We start from the raw sequence: 19,070 nt of genomic DNA on the forward strand, positions 1-19,070 counted from the left end.
CATCCAAAACCCGATCCGCACATACGTCTAAGTTCAAAATCATCATACGAACCTGTCGGAACCTTCAAATCCTGATTCTGAGGTCCTTTACTTGGAATTCAAACCTCAATCAATCCCTCCAACTTAAAGCTTCCGAAATTAAAATTTCCTTCCCAAACTAACTCCGAACTTTTCGAAATTCAATTCCGACCATACGTGCAAGTCATAATACCTGAAGTGAAGCTACTCAAGTCCTCAAACTGCCGAATGACATGCGAAAGCTCAAAACGACCGATCGGGTCGTTACAATATCAGTTAGGCATAAAGTCAAATAAATATCAAGCAATAAAGAAAAATAAAGGACTACAGTTATGTCGACTAACACCGACCCAACAACACATTAAAAATCGAAAAAAACCTAACTTTTTCATGTCGGACAAAGACGAATGGGCCCACCCCAAATAAAAAATAAAAACAAATGCATAAAGGAGCAAATAATAATATCATATGACCTATTAAACACAAAGAAAGAGACAAAATTTATCGATTCCCATAATATTCCCAAACCCTAAAAGCTTAGCCAAAATAATAAATACTTACTTTTATCAGCGATTCTTCAGTCAAGTAAGACTAGAAATGAAAGATTCTTCAGTTTTAGTTCACGAAATCGAAGCAGGTAGCAATCCTAATTAAACCCTAAAACGCTATTACTAAGAGCTCTAATTTGACGGAGAGGCCAAGATAAAATGAAATGGGGGTAAAAGGAATGAGTAGGTAGAAATAGTGTTTTTATTATGGGTGGTCCGAAAAAATGGGGCGTGTGGATAATTGGGGCGGGTTATATGCTTTCTGGACCAAATAGCCACGTGTCCCAATCAAATCGTGACAACACATTAAAAGTTGGGACCACATATGGTTTAGTTAGTCGCGGGGTACTTTCAAACCTCAAGGTAACGTTAGATGAATTTTCAGACAAATAGGTGGACGGAGCGCAATAACAAACCATTTAGAATACTATAGTGGTATTTTTAGCCCTTATTCGTTACTAAAAATAGATACATATAACTAAGACTGAACTAATATATTTCTCTTATGTACAAAATATTTGTAAGTGTTATCTGAAATCATATACTCCTATGATATTGTGATATATATCAATTTTTTTCTTGTTCCTTCTTTCCCATTGAGATAATTAACATGAAATGATCTCTTTGCAATAGCGACAGTTCCAATGAATTTTTTTGAGTTTCCATAACCGAAAGACGTAAATTAGAAGAGGCAATTATATTAAACCTTTAAGTAGATTGCAGGTAGCTGTATAGAGAAATCAAATAAACTAATTTTCCCTAAAATTAGGTAAGAAGGAACTTAAATATATATGATGCAATTGCGCCAAAATAAGATTCTCAAGCACTGAGTTTCGAAAGACAAATAAGGATCATATCATTGATATAGCCAACCAGTGACAAGACAAAGATCTAGGAATTAATCACTCATTAGCAAATACTCATCCATTTTATAAAGCACTTAGAAGCTTTAGATGACATAATAAGTAACTATACTTCATACACACTATGAAGAGACTCTCACACTAGATCATTTGACCTAAATTAAATATATAATAAACATACTTGTATGTTCATATCAAGTTCATCACTCCAAACTGAAACTAATCATTCATTATTACATATCTTTAATTACCCTACTAGATGCTTCAGCATAAGCATATTTTATGCAGTGAGAGCATATGTTAGAACTGGAATATCTCATTTTGTACAGTTAGTGGGTATTGAAAGTCAGTCAAAGTCGATGTCATGTTAGTGACAGGGTATTGTTCTTCTATCTGCAAACCAGATTAGGAGAGAAAAAGGTTTATAAGACTGACTACTTTCATTTAAAACAAAACAAAAAAATAATCAAAATTAATCTTTGTTGTGTCTTACCTTATCCTGTAAATATTTGTTTGCAGCTTGTAGCATCCCTTCCTAATATAAAGGTAAAAACATGTTTAGTAAAGGATGCATTAAAGATAGATACCATATATAATATTGTTTAGCAACTTCATATCACACTTCAAGATATCAATATTTGTCAATAAAAGCCTATAATTCATCTCATTTTTTAAGTAGAACAAACTCCACTATTACAAAAGTAACATAATCATTCAAGTTATTAATCATATCACTCACACTTTCATATATACTTGTATACGGTCGAAATCGGGCATACCCAATTTTGTTGGCAGGGGAGTTGCCTCGAGGGTAACCTCATAATAGATCGGGCTCGAGCTTGAAGATAGAACATCATGCCTGAGCGATCGAAGTATTCATTGAGATCAAGGCCGGCAACAATCGAGATCAAACATGACTGACTTCGAGTAAGGTAATAACGGAATGGCAAGATATCAGTAACCGGTCGAAGATCCCGGCGAAAATCCCGGAACAGATCAAATCAAAGCGGTTATTAGTGCCAATCATGGGATCTACTTCCGTTATTAGAGTTATACCTTGTTTAGGATTCCTCTATTATAAAGAGGGATCCGATTCACTTGTAAGAAAAAATAATGATTATTCACTAATAAGAATATACATATATGCTGCTTTCTTTGTTTTACTTATTGTTCATCGTTGTTTATTCCATCCTCCACTGTTCTTATTAACTAACCTCGAGACTATCTCGAATCGAGGTCGAAGCATTGTTTGCAGATCAGTTTGATTTATTTTATTGTCCAATTTGTCTATTTAATTTGTTGTTTATCAATTGGTATTGGTTTAAATCACATATTCTTAAAACCACAATATAAGTTTAATTATTACTCAATTTTTGGGGTAAACAGTTTGGCGCCTACCGTGGGGATGAGGATAATAGTGATTGTTCAGTACTGATTCTGGTAAAACATACTATTTTACGCTTGTTCTTGTCAAGTATCTTTGCTTTCAGGTTAAAACATGTCAAACTCACAAAACGTATCCACACACGGTGACAATGGCCTCGGATTCCACGATGAAAACGAAAATGTGATTGCTCCAGGAGTCGAAGTGCCACAGGTTAATCTCGGGGGAGAACCGGTTGCCAACCCAATCGATGTCATTTTGCACGTTGCTCTAAACGTAGACCTAGGCACAAATCTCAATGGGAGTGTATGCAGAGAAGGGCGATCTAGTGGCCAAGGAACACAGGGCAGAGGAGACGAAGGAGTCGGTCTCCATGTGATATTTGAGATGCTTCAGGCTCAGCAAGCCGCTATTGCTCAGTTACAAAATCAACATAGAGCTCCGAATAGGGTCGACCCGGAAACTACCCACCGTACCGAGCCATTACCGGAAAGGTCGAATGGTAACAAATCGGGGACTGATCCTACGGTAATGAAAATGCTCAAGGAGCTCACCAAAAGAATTGAATCAGGGGAGAAGAGAATCGAAGCCAACGATAAAAAAGTAGAGACATACAACTCTCGAGTTGATCAGATGCCGGGGGCACTGCCAATCTTGAAAGGGATCGATTCTAAGAAGTTTGTACAAAAGTCATTTCCTCCAACTGCGGCTCCGAAGCCTATTCCAAAGAAGTTTCATATGCCAGACATACCCAAATATAATGGGACCACCGATCCCAACAAGCATGTTACTTCATATATATGCGCCATCAAGGGTAACGATTTAGAAGATGATGAAATCGAATCTGTGCTGTTGAAAAAATTCGGAGAGACCCTTTCGAAGGGAGAAATGATTTGGTATCGCAACTTGCCACCAAATTCCATCGACTCATTTGCCATGTTAGCAAATTCTTTCGTAAAGACACACGTCGGGGCCATAAAGGTCGCAACAAGCAAATCAGACCTTTTCAAGGTAAGACAAAGGGATAATGAAATGCTGAGGGAGTTCGTGTCCCGATTTCAAATGGAACACATGGAGTTGCCACCAGTCACAGATGATTAGGCCGTTCAAGCTTTCACCCAAGGGTGGAATGAGCGGAGTTCAATAGCATCACGTCAGTTGAAACAAAATTTGATCGAGTACCCAGCTGTAACTTGGGCAGATGTGCATAATCGATATCAATCGAAGATCAGGGTCGAGAACGACCAATTAGGAGCACCTTTCAGTTCAGTACATCCAAACAGGTCGGCAGTTAAAAACCAGAGGGACGTCGACATGGAGCCAAGGTCGAATAGAGACCGATATCAACCATATACCATAGATCGAAAGAACAATGGTTCAGGACGCAATTCCGCCCGGAATGATCAAAGAAGTGATCGAGGACAGAATTCTAGGGGACTTATGAGCAAAAGTGGTTTTGACAAGGATGCCGATCCCACAGAGGCACCTCGGTTATCGGAATATAACTTCAGCATCGATGCATCGGGCATTGTATCGGCAATCAGAAAGATCAGAGATACTAGGTGGCCCAGACCCATACAAACCGATCCTTCCCAAAGAAACCCAAATTTAATGTGCAAGTATCATGGCATGCATGGTCACAAGATCGAGGATTGCAGGCAATTAAGGGAGGAGGTAGTCCGTCTATTCAATGAGGGCCACCTTCGAGAGTTCCTCAGCGATCGAGCCAAAAATCATTTCAGAGAAAGGGACGCTAACAGGAAAAATGAACAGGAGGAACCCCAACATGTCATTTATATGATCGTCGGTAGGGTCGATATTCCACAGGGACCCATATTCAAATGCACTAAGGTATCAATCACTAGGGAAAAATGAACCCGAGATTATGTGCTCGAAGGCACTTTATCATTCAACAACGAAGAAACAGAAGGCATTTCTCAGCCCCACAACGACACTCTGGTAATTTCCATTTTATTGAATAAAGTTCAAGTTAAGCGTGTTTTAGTGGATCCAAGTAGCTTGGCGAATATCATCTGATCAAGGGTCGTGGAGCATCTCGGCCTACAAAATCGAATCGTACCCACAGCTCGGGTCTTAAACGGCTTCAATATGGCCAGTGAAACAACTAAAGGGGAGATTATTCTACCGGTGAACGTGGCTGGAACCATTCAAGATACCAAGTTCCACTTAATCGAGGGCGACATGAAGTACAATGCCCTGCTCAGAAGGCCTTGGATTCACAATATGAGGGCGGTCCTTTCGACTCTCCACCAAATGATGAAATTCCCGACGTCAGTGTAAAAATAGTATATGGGGAGCAGGATGATGCAAAGGAAATATTTGCGGTCGATGAGGTAAACCGATATTAACACTATCAACCTCGGAAAGGTCGAGCATCAAAGGTAAACAGGAAGTCAAATAGCAATCACAACCACCAGCCTCGACCGAATCGGGGAAGCAGGAGATAGAAGAAGAATAAGAAGAAGAAGAAGAGGATTTTTTGACCCCTCGAACTTTTATTGTTCCCGAAGATTTTGACGCCACCAAATCAACGGTCGAAGAGCTGAAATATGTTATATTGATCGAGTACCTGCCCGAGCGAAAGGTATACCTGGGAATGGGATTAACCCTCGAACTCAGGAAAAAGCTTATTCAATTTCTTATTGATAATATAGATTATTTTGCTTGGTCCCATTTAGACATGACAGGGATCCCACCGGAAATAACGACGCATCGGCTAAGCAAGGACCCTAGATTCAAACTGGTGAAGCAAAAGAGAAGACCCCAGTCCGAGGTAAATCACGCATTCATAAAGGACGAGGGAACTAAACTTATCAAAGTAGGGTCCATTCGGGAGGTGAAATATCCCGAATGGTTAGCCAATATAGTTGTAGTCCCTAAAAAAGGGAACAAACTTAAAATGTGTGTAGATTATAAGGAATTAAATAAGGTGTGCCCCAAAGATTCTTTTCAGCTGCCTAACATCGATCGCATGATCTATGCCATGGTCGGCCACGAGATCCTTACTTTTCTCAATACCTATTCCAGGTACGATTAAATCCAAATGAACCCGGAGGACCAAGAAAAGACTTCATTTATCACCAAGTACGGAACATACTATTATAATGTAATGCCCTTTGGGCTAAAAAATGCAGGAACTACTTACCAACGCCTAGTAAATAAAATGTTCGAAGAACAAATAGGTAAATCAATAGAAATTTATATTGATGACATGCTAGTTAAGTCCCTGCGCGCAGGGGACCATTTGGCTCATTTGCAGGAAACGTTCGAGATTTTAAGGAAATACAACATGAAGCTCAACCCCGAGAAATGTGCTTTCGGGGTCAGTTCGGGCAAGTTCCTTGGCTTCATGGTGTCGAATTGGGGGATCGATATCAACCCCAATAAAATCAAGGCCATCGAAGACATCACCGTCGTGGACAGTGTAAAAGCCGTGCAGAGGCTAACTGGACGGATAGCTGCCTTGGGCCGATTCATTTCGAGATCGTCGGATCGAAGCCACAGATTTTTCTCTCTACTCAAAAAGAAGAACGATTTTGCCTGAACCCCGGAATGCCAACAGGCATTAGAGGAATTGAAGTGATACCTATCGAGCCCACCGCTGCTTCACACTCCAAATGCAGATGAGAAAATTTACTTGTACTTGGCAGTATCGGAAATCGCAGTAAGTGGTGTCCTAGTTTGAGAAGAGCAAGGTACGCAATTTCCCATTTATTATGTAAGTTGAACCTTAGGAGAAGCAGAAACTAGATATCCGCACTTGGAGAAATTGGCACTTGCACTCATAAGCGCCTCTAGAAAGTTAAGACCATACTTTCAATGTCACCCCATAGCTCAAACTATCGGGCAGATTGGCCAAATGGGTTGTCGAACTCAGTGGGTACGATATCGAATATCAACCCCGGATGGCCATCAAGTCTCAAATTTTAGCGGACTTCGTGGTCGATTTCACGCCAACCCTCGTACCCGAAGTTGAAAAGGAACTCTTGTTAAAATCAAGTACATTATCGGGGGTATGTACCCTCTTCACAGACAGTGCTTCGAATGTGAAAGGGCCTGGGCTAGGCATCGTTTTGAAGCCGCCCACGGGTAGCACTATAAGGCAATCTATCAAAACTTCTATATTGACTAACAATGAGGCCGAGTACAAGGCCATGATTGCAGGTCTCGAACTAGCTAAAAGCTTGGGAGCAGAAGTCATTGAAGCCAAGTGTGACTCTTTACAGGTGGTGAACCAAGTAAACAAAACCTTCGAAGTTCGAGAGGATAGAATGCAAAGGTATTTGGACAAACTGCAGGTAAATTTGCACCGTTTCAAGGAATGGACTTTGCATCATGTACCTCGAGAAAAAACCAGTGAGGCCTATGCACTTGCAAATTTGGGGTCATCAGTCGAGGAAAATGAGATCAGCTCGGGGACTGTCGTTTAACTCTCAAGATCCGTGATCGAGGAAAAGTCATGCCAAGATAAACTCTACAAGCTTAACTTGGGATTGGAGAAATAAATATATTGAATACTTGAAGAACGGAAAGCTCCCATCGGACCCTAAAGAGTCGAGGGCCCTACGAATCAAAGCTGCTCGATTCACATTGGCTGAATATGGAACATTATACAGAAGGACATTCGATGGACCATTGGCAGTATGCTTAGGACTAGGAGACACTGATTATGTTTTACGAGAGGTCCACGAAGGCACTTGTGGGAACCACTTCGGCGCCAAATCACTGATTCACAAAATCATTAGAGCATGATACTAATGGGATAGCATGGAAAAAGACACTAAGGAGTTTGTCCGAAAATGTGATAAATGTCAAAGGTTTGCACCGATAATCCATCAGCCCGGAGAACAACTTCATTCAGTGTTATCCCCATGGCCATTCATGAAATGGGGGATGGATATCGTCGGTCCTCTGCCATCGGCCCCAGGTAAAACTAAGTTCATTTTATTTATGACTGACTATTTCTCTAAATGGGTTGAATCACAGGTGTTCGAGAAAGTGAAAGAGAAAGAGGTTATAGACTTCATCTGGGATCACATCGTATGTCGATTTGGGATACCCACCGGAATAGTGTGTGACAATGGAAAATAATTTATCGGCAGAAAAGTGACGAAATTCCTCGAAGACCACAAAATAAAAAGGATATTATCAACGCCGTATCACACTAGTGGGAACGGACAGGCCGAATCGACGAACAAGACTATCATTCAAAACCTAAAGAAAAGGTTGAAAAACGCTAAGGGGAAATGGAGATAAATTCTACCCGAAGTCCTTTGGGCATATCGAACAACATCAAAGTCCAGTACGGGGGAAACCCCGTTCTCCTTAGTATATGGCTCCGAAGCCTTGATTCCAATCGAAGTCGAGGAACCCAGTGCCAGGTTTCGACATACAACAGAATAGTCAAATCACGAGGCCATGAATACTAGCCTCGAATTATTGGATGAAAAACGATAAGCCGCTCTCGTTCGAATGGCTGCACAAAAGCTACTAATCAAAAGATACTACAATAGGAGAACCAACCTTCGCCACTTCAGAGTCGGGGACTTAGTCCTAAGAAAAGTCACCATCAACACTCGAGATCCTAATGAAGGGAAGCTCGGCCGAAATTAGGAGGGACCCTACCAAGTCCTCGACATCGTCGGAAAGAGATCTTATAAGCTCGGCACGATGGACGGTGAACAACTGCCAAAAAATTGGAACATATCGCTTCTCAAACGGTATTATTGCTAAGGTATGACTTTATCCCCTTTTTTCATTTATATATTCAACACTAACTCACTGCAGGTGTTCGATCGAAGACATCGAGACCTCAGGTTTTAAAGCATGCATTGCACTCTTTTTTCCTTAGATCGATTTTTGTCCCAAGTGGGTTTTTCCTGCGAGGTTTTTAACGAGGCAACAATTATGTGCTACCTGAGGACAATTCAACAGTATCCAAGGTTTCTTTACAATCAACCTCGAATACTGGGGGCGTCACCCTCGGATGTTACACTTTCGAGGAAAATACTTCGTGTCAAAGGGTCTCGACAGAGAAACTTTGTAATGGTCCAAACGGTCAAATGAATCGTGTCTGTATAGATTAGTCAAGCCCCGATGGAAAAACATGTACGCATGTATAAATTATACAAAGAAGCATTCTTTCTATATCAAACATCTTGTGTCTCAAAGAAAATTTTCTACTATACAAGCTCCATATTTATGATTTTGTGAGAAATGGCTCAAGGGCCAAGTGCAAATATACCTCGTACAATCGAGGACTGTCATCGACGATCGACGTATTCGAGTAATCTAAACTCAAATTCATAAGACCTCAAAGAGGCACCCCTTGATCTATAGGCCAAGAACATCACTCTCGGGGACTAACACTTCGAACAAGTTCGAAGTGTTATTGGGAAATAAGTCCAAGAGGCATACCCAAAAGCTACGGCCAAATTAAGGCGGCTCGAAGACATCCGAATCCCGCAATAAAAATAGACCTTCTAATCCTTTGAAAAACCGGTTAAAAAAGGCTACCCTCGGCAAGTAATCAAAAGGGCTTCGATGAAAGCAGCCCTAGAAAAACCTTAAGAGGTATCAAATTTTCTTAACACAAACGTGCAAAGGCACAAAAAGCAAAGGGGTTTCAATCAACATCAAACCCTCAAAAAACCCAATGGGTAAAGAATACGTGTTAAGGCATAAAGAAATTTTTTACTAAGTTTTCTAAACCGAAAAAGGGAAACAATATCTATCTTTTAGAGGCCATATCAGCCCAATCTAAAGAGCCAAAGGGCCAATACACTTAGAGTTTGAGATATTGTTCTCACTCAATTTGGACCTAAGGGTTCCCCCATTCTGAGCTCAAATAAAACTGACTTGAATATAGCTCGAGGAGTCATCATTATTTGATATAAAACCTTAAGAGGTCTGCTACTGTGAGTTTGAAACTTACTCGAACTCATCTATAAAAACAGTACGATTACGGCTTCGATCAAGCCATCCGAAATCAAAATCCCGAGCATATTGTTGAGCTCGGGGACTCGCCCTCGCTTGACTAAAAACCTAAGGGTTTGTTCTACTCTGAGTTTGACCTATTGCTCACTCGATTATAAAAGCTACAACAACCGGATTGCAACAAAGTTTTCACAGGGCAAAGGCAAAACAGAATTTATCATAAATCAGAAATCGGAGACGAAACGAAAAGAAAAGGAGTCTTTCATATATGCAAAGTATTTACAAAGACCACACAGTGTCTTACACAAATTATTTCCTAAGTTCCTAGTCCGCTTCGGGAGCCGCATCTTCGTGAGCTTCATGTTCATCTCCTCTGTTCTCGGATCCACTCGCAGAGTCTTCATCATCGGAAAGCAAAGCTCCGACCTCGTCCTCCAAAACCTTCGCACTCTCGATATCGGCCGTGAGGTCGAAGCCACGAGCATGTACCTCCTCAAGATTCTCTCTCCGAGATTGATGCCTAGCATGCTCGGCAACACGAGACAATCTAACCTCAGCAGCATCAGAAATTTCCTTTGCCCGAGTGTTAGCGGCTTCAGCGTCGGCTCGGTAGGAGGCCACGAGCTCCTCTGCCTCGGATGTGGCCCTTGCAAGCTCAGCAGCCAACCAAGTCTCGAGCTTTTCAACCTTATGGGCTCGGGCCAAGTTCTCCTCCTTCACACTTTGGAGTTGACGCTCAACCGAAGAAAGTTGGGCCCGAACCGCATCTTTCTCCGAGGCGAGATGGTCCATGTTCTGCTGCCACCCCAAAGTCTCTTTCTCTTTCATCTTGGCCTCCTTACGAAGCTGCTCAACCAATTCGGCCTTCTACTGAACCTGCAGAATCAAAGTGTTAGTCTCCAATATCAAGTTAATACATAAAAAGCTCCCAAAAATTTACATTACCTATTCAATGAGCTCGGTCTGATCTTGATGAGCTCTTGTTAGCTCGGCTCGAATACTCATGATCTCCTCTTCATTTTGCACATAGAGGAGTTTGAGGGCGTCTCTATCCTCCATAAGCTTTTTGAGATCAGCCTCACATCGAGCCAGCTTAGCCCGATATTTGGAGGACGCTTCTCGATGGAGCATCGTAGCCTGTGCAGAAAGAAAGGAAATCAGACTTAGAGAAATAAGAACAAACGCAAGCATGGTAACATCATCGACCACAAGTAAAATTCACTTGGTTCAAGAGCTGCTGAGCCTCATCAAAAATAAGTGATGCATCCAGGTCAGAAACATCATCGACCCTCGTGAAGCAACCGCGAAATATATCATCCCCTTCAGGGGCCGCACATCGGGTGTCCCCATGGACCGGGCATCCCAAAACTTCCCCTCAGAGAACGTGGGGCCGAGTGGCGAATCATCAATGTTAATTACTCCAAGCGACTCACTTGGGGCATTCTTTTCTCTTTGAAGGGCCTCAGAACTAGACCCTTCGAGCACATCCACCGGTTGCTCATCACGGCAGGAGGCATCCTCAACACCCGATGGCTCGGGGACTTTGCTCGGACCTTCCTTCGAGATCACCTCGGTTTGCGACTGAACCTCCTCGACCGTCACTGGCTCAGCAGTTCTCAAAACTTCAATGCCCTCCCTCTTTCGAGCCACCAGCAGGCAGTCGACATCTTCTCCCTCCTCGTCTTCATCTGATAGCGTTTGGACTACATCGGCAGGCAGAACGGTGAGACCAGTCTTCGACTTTCGAGCCTTGCTTTTCTTGGGCTTTGGGGTATCTGGTGGCGAGGCCCTTCTCCTTTTCTTGTCTTTGGTCGGCTTTGGGACCTCCTCCCTGAGGGGAGGCGACCTCATAACGACATTATCTCCAGGACCTATATTAGAAGAAATCAAGTTAAAAGGAAGTATTTCATAGGAAAGCATCAAACACGGACAGGGGAACTTACCATGATTTTTGGCCTCCCATCGACTCTTGGCCAAATCATGCCACGAGCGCTCAGCATACGAAGAGGTTGAAACCAGTTGTCGAACCCAACCTGCAAGGTCCGAGACTGCACCGGGAAACCAGGGGGAAGCTGCACCATAAAGAAGAATATAGATGAGAAGAGGTAAAGGAAATATAACAAGTAATCAAACGTTATCGGTGAAGTTCTACTTATGCTTCATGTTCCATTCTTCAGGGAATGGCATCTTCTCGGCGGGGATTAAATCGAAGGTCCTGAATCGGACAAATCGGCACATCCATCCTCGGTCCTTGTCCTCGTCTGTGCTCGAGAATAGCACCTTCGTGGCCCGGAGTTTAAGCCTTATCAGTCCACCCCGATAAAGACAGGAGCTGTATAGCCTAATGAGATGATCGAGGGTGAAAGACATCCCCTCGATCTTGCTCGAGAAGAATTTAAGCAAAATGACAATACGCCAAAAAGAGGTGTAGATCTGGCCTAGGGTTACCCGGTATTGGCGGCAGAAGTCAATTATGACAGGATCGACAGAACCCAGTGTGAAAGGGTAAGTATACACATTTAAGAACCCTTTCACATGAGTGGTGATGTCCTCTTCAGGGGTAGGAATCACCACCTATTTATTCTCCCAGTGGCAGTCCTTTTTCATCTGCTCGACATCGCCTTCAGATATCAAACAGATGTATCTAGACATGGGCTCGCATCGGCCAGGAACCGAAGAGGGTTTTTCGACTTTAAAGTCAGAAGTAAGTTCATATGGCCCGGGGATGCACTCTTTAATACGTGGCTCCACCGGTGTTTTGTCACCGGCCGGCCGCGATGAGAAGGCCTTTTCTACTTGAGGAACAGTCTTTGATGTTTTTGCCATTGGTATATGAGGTTTAAGGAAGGAAAAGGCGGAATTTGCATTTTAATAAGAGATTGGCAAACGAAAATCGACAAAGTTGATGGACTTGAAGAGAATAGAAGAGCTTTTGAAGATTAGAAGAAGTTTGAAAGTAAAGTTTGAAAAAATTATGAAGGTGGTCTATTTATAATAGCCACTTTGACTGTTTGAAAGCACTGGTGGCCGACCATCAACTGGCGTTAATTAATGACCTTGGGAACTGCACAGACGCGATGCTTCAATCGCTTTTATCGCTTACATCACGATGTTGACATCATAACTGATCGAGGTATTAAATCAAAGTCTCAAATTCATTTCTTCTCGTTACACTCCAAAAAACGAGAGGACTATCTGTATACGGTCAAAATCGGGCATACCCGATTTCGTTGGCAGAGGAGTTGCCTCGAGGGTAACCTCATAATAGATCGGGCTCGAGCTTGAAGATAGAACATTATGCTTGAGAGATCGAAGTGTTCATTGAGATCGAGGCCGGCAACAATCGAGATCAAACATGACTAACTTCGAGTAAGGCAATAACAGAATGGCGAGATATCAGTAACCGGTCGAAGATCCCGGCGAAAATCCCGGAACAGATCAAATCAAAGCGGTTATTAGTGCCAATCATGGGATCTACTTCCGTTATTAGAGTTGTACCTTATTTAGGATTTCTCTATTATATAAAGAGGGATCCCATTCGCTTGTAAGAAAAAATAATGATTATTCACTGATAAGAATATACATATACGCTGCTTTCTTTATTTTATTTACTGTTCATCGATGTTTGTTCTATCCTCCACTGTTCTTATTAACTAACCTCGAGACTATCTCGAATCGAGGGCGAGGCATTGTTTGCAGACCGGCTTGATTTATTTTATTGTCCAATTTATCTATTTAATTTGTTGTTTATCAATTGTTACTGGTTTAAATAACATATCCTTAAAACCACAATATAAGTTTAATTGTTACTCAATTTTTTGGGTAAACAATACTATTTATTGTAATTTTAGTGATTTTTACATATAAATTTATGCTCCGCATCAAAAGTACTGGGTTCAGCTAAACCCGAAAACTATATGCTGCAGCTCCTGTGTAGAAGTCTTCTACTTGCAGCTAATATCACAATTTATAAAATATATATAAATGACATTTGCAATTATAATATTATTATTTAAAGACCAGTTGGCCAAACTTCTAAAATCTGCTTATTTTGAATGTTTTTTTGTTAAATTAGATTTTTAGAGAAGTAAGTTGGAAGTAGCAGCTTGCATTTCAACAATCCGTTTAAGACGCACTTTTCTCAGTATTACAAAAATAGCTTTTGTTTTGTTAATATTACTAAAAGGCGCTTTTGAGTGTCAAACTATGAAAAGGTCATATATTAATTCACTGTACAATTAGTATTATTTAAATAAGTCAATCATTTTAAATATTTATTATGATTATTTTAATAAATTTTTTATTTTATTTAATAAAAGGTGAAAAAAAAATAAGAATTTTAACAAATATAAATACAGTTGAATCAAAGTAATAATATTGAACATCTTACATAATTATTTGATTTTTATGTTGATTTAAACATAATGAAGTACATAATTAATTAATCATCAATTTATAGAGAGATAGTTTGGTAAAGATGTAACTCTTGCATAATTAATTGTGTCCCCTTTGTGTGATGACCCAAAGAGTCATCTTTAAATTTAATAATTATTTTTATTTTTTGAAACCTAAAATAGCACTATTCATCATTTCTCAACTTGCGTGCACAGTCCGTAAATTATTTCGGAAAGTTTTTATGTGAAAAAATTGATTAAAATGTAAAATAGAGCTTTAAAACTCAAGTGGGTTGACTTTGGTCAACATTTTGAGCAAACGGGCCCGAATCAATATTTTGACAGTTCCAATAGGTCCGTATAGTGATTTGGGACTTGGGCGTATGCCCGAAATCGAATTCAGAGGTCCCTAGCTCGAGTTATCGCATGTTGTCAAAATTTTTAAGTTTAAAGGTTTAATGACTTAAGAGATTTGACTAATGTTTGACTTTGTTGATACCGGATCCGTATTTTGGTTCCGGGACCTGTTATAGCTCCATTACTATATTTATGACTTGTCTGCCAAATTTGGTGAAAAATGAAGCTGATTTGACGTGATTTGGACGTCCGGTTGTTAAAATAGAAATTTTAAAGTTTTCTTAGAAATCTCACTTGATTTGGCGTCTGATTCGTAATTATAGGTGTTAAATTGGTATTTTGATCACGCGAGCGAGTTTGTATGAGGTTTTAGGACTTGTGTGCATGTTTGGTTTGGAGCCGCGAGGGCTCGGGTGAGTTTCGGACGAGCCTCGGACCATTTTTGTTCAAGAACAGATGGCTGGAAATCTGGTATTTCCCAGTTCTAGTTTCCTTCTATGCGATCGTGTGACTTCATCCGCGATCGCAAAGGTTTATTGAGCACTGATGAAAATTTGTACTATGTGATCGTATAGTATTGTCCGCGATGGCACAGTTGAAGAAGCTAAGGCATCGCGAACGCGTGAACAAAGCCGCATTCGCGAAGAAGGAGTGAGGCAGAAGCTGTAGCACGCGATTTGTGCTATGCGATCGCATTCAGCCGTCTGCGATCGCGTAAGGCTGGAAAATGGTTCTTCGCATAAGCTCTTCCGCGTTCGCGAAGAGAAAAATTTGGCAGCTGTGCAATTGTGTTATGCGATCGTGAAGGAATTTCTGCGATCGCATAGGGTAAAAACCTAGGCAAACACAACTTAAGTTCTGTAAATGGGATTTCACCCCATTTTCGATTTTGAGCTCGGGTAAGACGATTTTTGGGCAATTTTTACGAAAAAATATTGGGGTAAGTGTTCCTTATCCTATATTGATTATATTTCATGATTCCATACTCATTTCCATTATAAATCCGTGAATTTAGGGAGGAAAAATCAGATTTTATAAAATCTTTCAAAAATGTAAAATTAAGATTTGAAGGTCAATCCGATGTCGGAATTCGATAATTTTTGTATGGTTGAACTCGTATCGGAACGGGTGTTCGGATTTCGTGAGTTTTTCTGGGATTTGAGACGTGGGTCTCACTGTCGATTCTTTAGATGTATTTCGGATTTTAATTCAAAAAATTAGTAAATTCATATGGAATTAATTCCTACGATTTGTATTGAGTATATTGAATTATTTATGACTAGATTTGAGGACTTCGAACATGAATTCGCGAGACAAAGGTTTATTGGAATCTTGAGTTGGTTGCAAAGCGAGGTAAGTATCGTGGTTAACCTTGACTTGAGGGAGTAGGACTTATTTGTCTATTTGCTACGTAATTTAATGTGCGGGTACAACGTATATGTAAGGTGATGAGTACTTATGCGTTGTGGTTGAGTCAAAGCATGCGAGTAAAATTTGTTCATTGTGAATAATTGCCTATTTAATTAAGATATTCCTGCTTAAGTTTATTATTGATTATTTGATCATTATTCGTGTAATTATTATTCATTTAATTATTGTAGAATATTTTGGAAGGTGAAATCAGTATTCTGATACTGAATTGATTATAAGTGTATATCCCCGCATTTAAATACTCTTCCGAATTTATATTATTATTTTCATGGCAAGGAAGAGTGTAAAAGAACGAAGGGTGATGACGTGCCATTTTTATTATTTATAATATCATTGTCATGGTAAGGAAGAGTGTAAAAGCACGAAGGGTGTTGCCGTACCATTTGTGAGTGTAAAAGAACAAAGGGTGATGCCGTGTCGTTTTCAGAGAGTGTAAAAGCATGAAGGATAATGCCGTGTCAAATGAGAGTAAAAGCACGAAGGGTGGTGTCGTGTCATTTTCATATCATCAGTTGCTCATTATATTGTTCAGGAATTATTTGGTTGCTAAGTGATAATTCTCCTGCTGAAATTATTATATCAACCCTCTTCGCATGTTCCCTCCCAAATTTATAAAGTATTATTTATTGTTTTATTGTTGCTTCATATTTGTATATACTTGTACATGTTGTTTATGTACGTGTCCTGTCATAGCCTCGTCACTGCTTCGTCGAGGTTAGGCTCGATACTTACGCAGTACATGGGGTTGGTTGTACTCATACTACACTCTGCACTTCTTGTACGGATTTTGGAGTTGGTCCCAGTGGCATACCATAGACGTGCTCGAATTCAACTACCCAGAGGAGACTTGAGGTATAACTGCACAACGTCCGCAATTCTGAAGTCCCCTTCTATCTTATCTTAGTTGTGTATTATCTTTCAAACAACTTGAATTTTATTCAAACCTTTATTTGTATTATTCTAGTAGCTCGTGCACTTGTGACACAAGATTCGGGGATATATTTTGATAATTCGGTATTTATGGTCTTCCGCACTATATTTCAGTAATTGACTTCTATTTAATTTAAATTGTTTAAAAATGGTTAAGATTATTTTTAACGTTGGCTTGCCTAACAAGTGAAATGTTAAGCGTCATCATGGTCCTGAAGGTGGAAATTTTGGGTCGTGACACTTTGAGAGATATACAGGTTAAAATAAGAAATATAATTTTGTGAATTTAAAATATTTGATAAGATTTGTCTTAAAAAAATAATTCTGAAGAAGCTATAAATTTATGTTTCTTTCATGCAATGAAAAGGAAAGCTTCTTCTACTACTCAAAAGCACTTATTTCTCCCCAGAAACTTGGCCAAAACCGTGTAAGTCTCCAGAATATATACTATTTCTTTCTTCTTTTAGAAACAAAAAATAATTTTTAATTTCTAAAATAATTCATTTCAGCAAAAATAACCAAATAACAGAATACTGCCCGAGGAAAAAGGGATTCACAAGTACTTCGGTGGTCGGGGGATCTTTACACAAGTAACCAGTCATATTTATTATTACTTTTCTAGCCATATACATAAATTATATAATGGTTATACACGATTATACACATATTAAATATAAATTATACATATATTATTCCTCCTCCGATTATTTTTTATTTAAGCAATTGAGTGGGCGGCTAATCGGGTTAATTCTTAACCCTTTTAATTAATGAGTTCATATCATGTTATTCTGATCTATTTGGGCCCAAAAGCTTCTAACAACTTGAACTAATGAGAAGAAAATTTTGACTATTTTAGTCAGTCTCTTCAAAATGTTAACTAAATACAAAAACAAAAAAATGAATTGAGCAATGCTATGTGTATTTAGTTCAAGTATATTTTTCCATCATTTTTTAAATATCCCTTTTACTGAAACCGGTTCAGATTTCATATATTTGCTTTAATTTTTGATTGGCCAAATCAAATCATTTTAAGATTTTTCTACTGTAAATTAAAAATAAATAAATAGCCAGTCATGTAAATACTAATTACATAAACATATAAGTAACTTCAAAAGGGCATTAAATTAAACATATACTATAATAACAGTAAACTTCTTTCCTTAATATAAAAGCTGGAGATTGCCTAACCTTATTCTTCAGCAACTGGATCTCTTGAAACATGATATCCATCTGCAAGATATATAGTTTATAAAAATAACTCTCATATCACAAAAATAAAAATGCACTAATTAATATTGATAAACTATTTATTTCATGAAATTATTACCTTTGCTGAACGAATATGAAACATCCAAAGTTCAAGGTATTTTTCAAGTGAATGCAATTCATCCAATGTCATTGTTCCAGCTCCTCCTCCATACATGTAGCTAAAGGAGAAGTTTTTGGATAATTAAACTTTATATCATTATTAAGAAAGAAGTTTAATAAATTAAAAAAAAGGAAATAACTAATTATAATTTGAATGGCATATAAAATAACTAAACTTACACTTCAACATAAAGTCAAAGTACTAAAGCACATAAGGAAAGATTTAAATTACACAAGTGATAGTGTAAAGATTGCTTATACTATCTATATAATTCAGCCTAATTATATATCAATATTAGTTGGATCGGTATAACTCTTACTTTATTTAAAAGAATTTAAACGTCAAACTAAAAGCCTTAAGGCAATAGATGGAGAGGTCCGAAGATATTATAAACTCTTGCACAATTGATGAAGGACAACTGTATTTCTTTAAGACCATTCAGAACGTGTAACTTGGTTTTAGAATTTACACGTGAACTGAATATTTTTTAAGATTGAAGAGAGATCGTGCACAACATGCTAAAGAGTGGCTTGGAGCTAAGAGGAGAGTGGTCTCAACAGTTCAATGGACTGAGTTGAGAAGAGAAGCCCAGAGTAAACATGAAGAGATGAAGTGGTTGTGCTAATGTGCCCACTAAGGTTTGGCTCTGATACCATGTGAAAGTATCTGAGAATAATAATGCAAGTATCCACTCAGTTTAAGGGGCCGTTTGGAACATGGGATAAGAATAATAATCGCAGAATAAGGCTTGAGATTAACTTTATCCCATGTTTGATTTGGGGTATAAGCTAATACCGAGATAACTTTTACAAAGGGTGT

General features: G+C 39.3%; 1 protein-coding gene across 1 annotated transcript; it reads right to left on the reverse strand.

The window, feature by feature from the left end:
• Positions 1–1,456: 1,456 nt before the first annotated feature.
• Positions 1,457–18,315, reverse strand: LOC104090329 (agamous-like MADS-box protein AGL12). The gene is made up of 4 exons (XM_009595397.4): positions 18,210–18,315; positions 18,071–18,112; positions 1,923–1,964; positions 1,457–1,822 (listed from the first exon to the last, which is right to left on the reverse strand). The coding sequence occupies exons 1-4, from the start codon at positions 18,303–18,305 to the stop codon at positions 1,730–1,732; spliced, it is 273 nt and encodes a 90-aa protein (XP_009593692.1). The 5' UTR covers positions 18,306–18,315; the 3' UTR covers positions 1,457–1,729.
• Between the last annotated feature and the right edge of the window lie 755 nt (positions 18,316–19,070).

This window comes from Nicotiana tomentosiformis, chromosome 3, assembly GCF_000390325.3.
Source record: "Nicotiana tomentosiformis chromosome 3, ASM39032v3, whole genome shotgun sequence".
Lineage (NCBI taxonomy): Eukaryota > Viridiplantae > Streptophyta > Magnoliopsida > Solanales > Solanaceae > Nicotiana > Nicotiana tomentosiformis.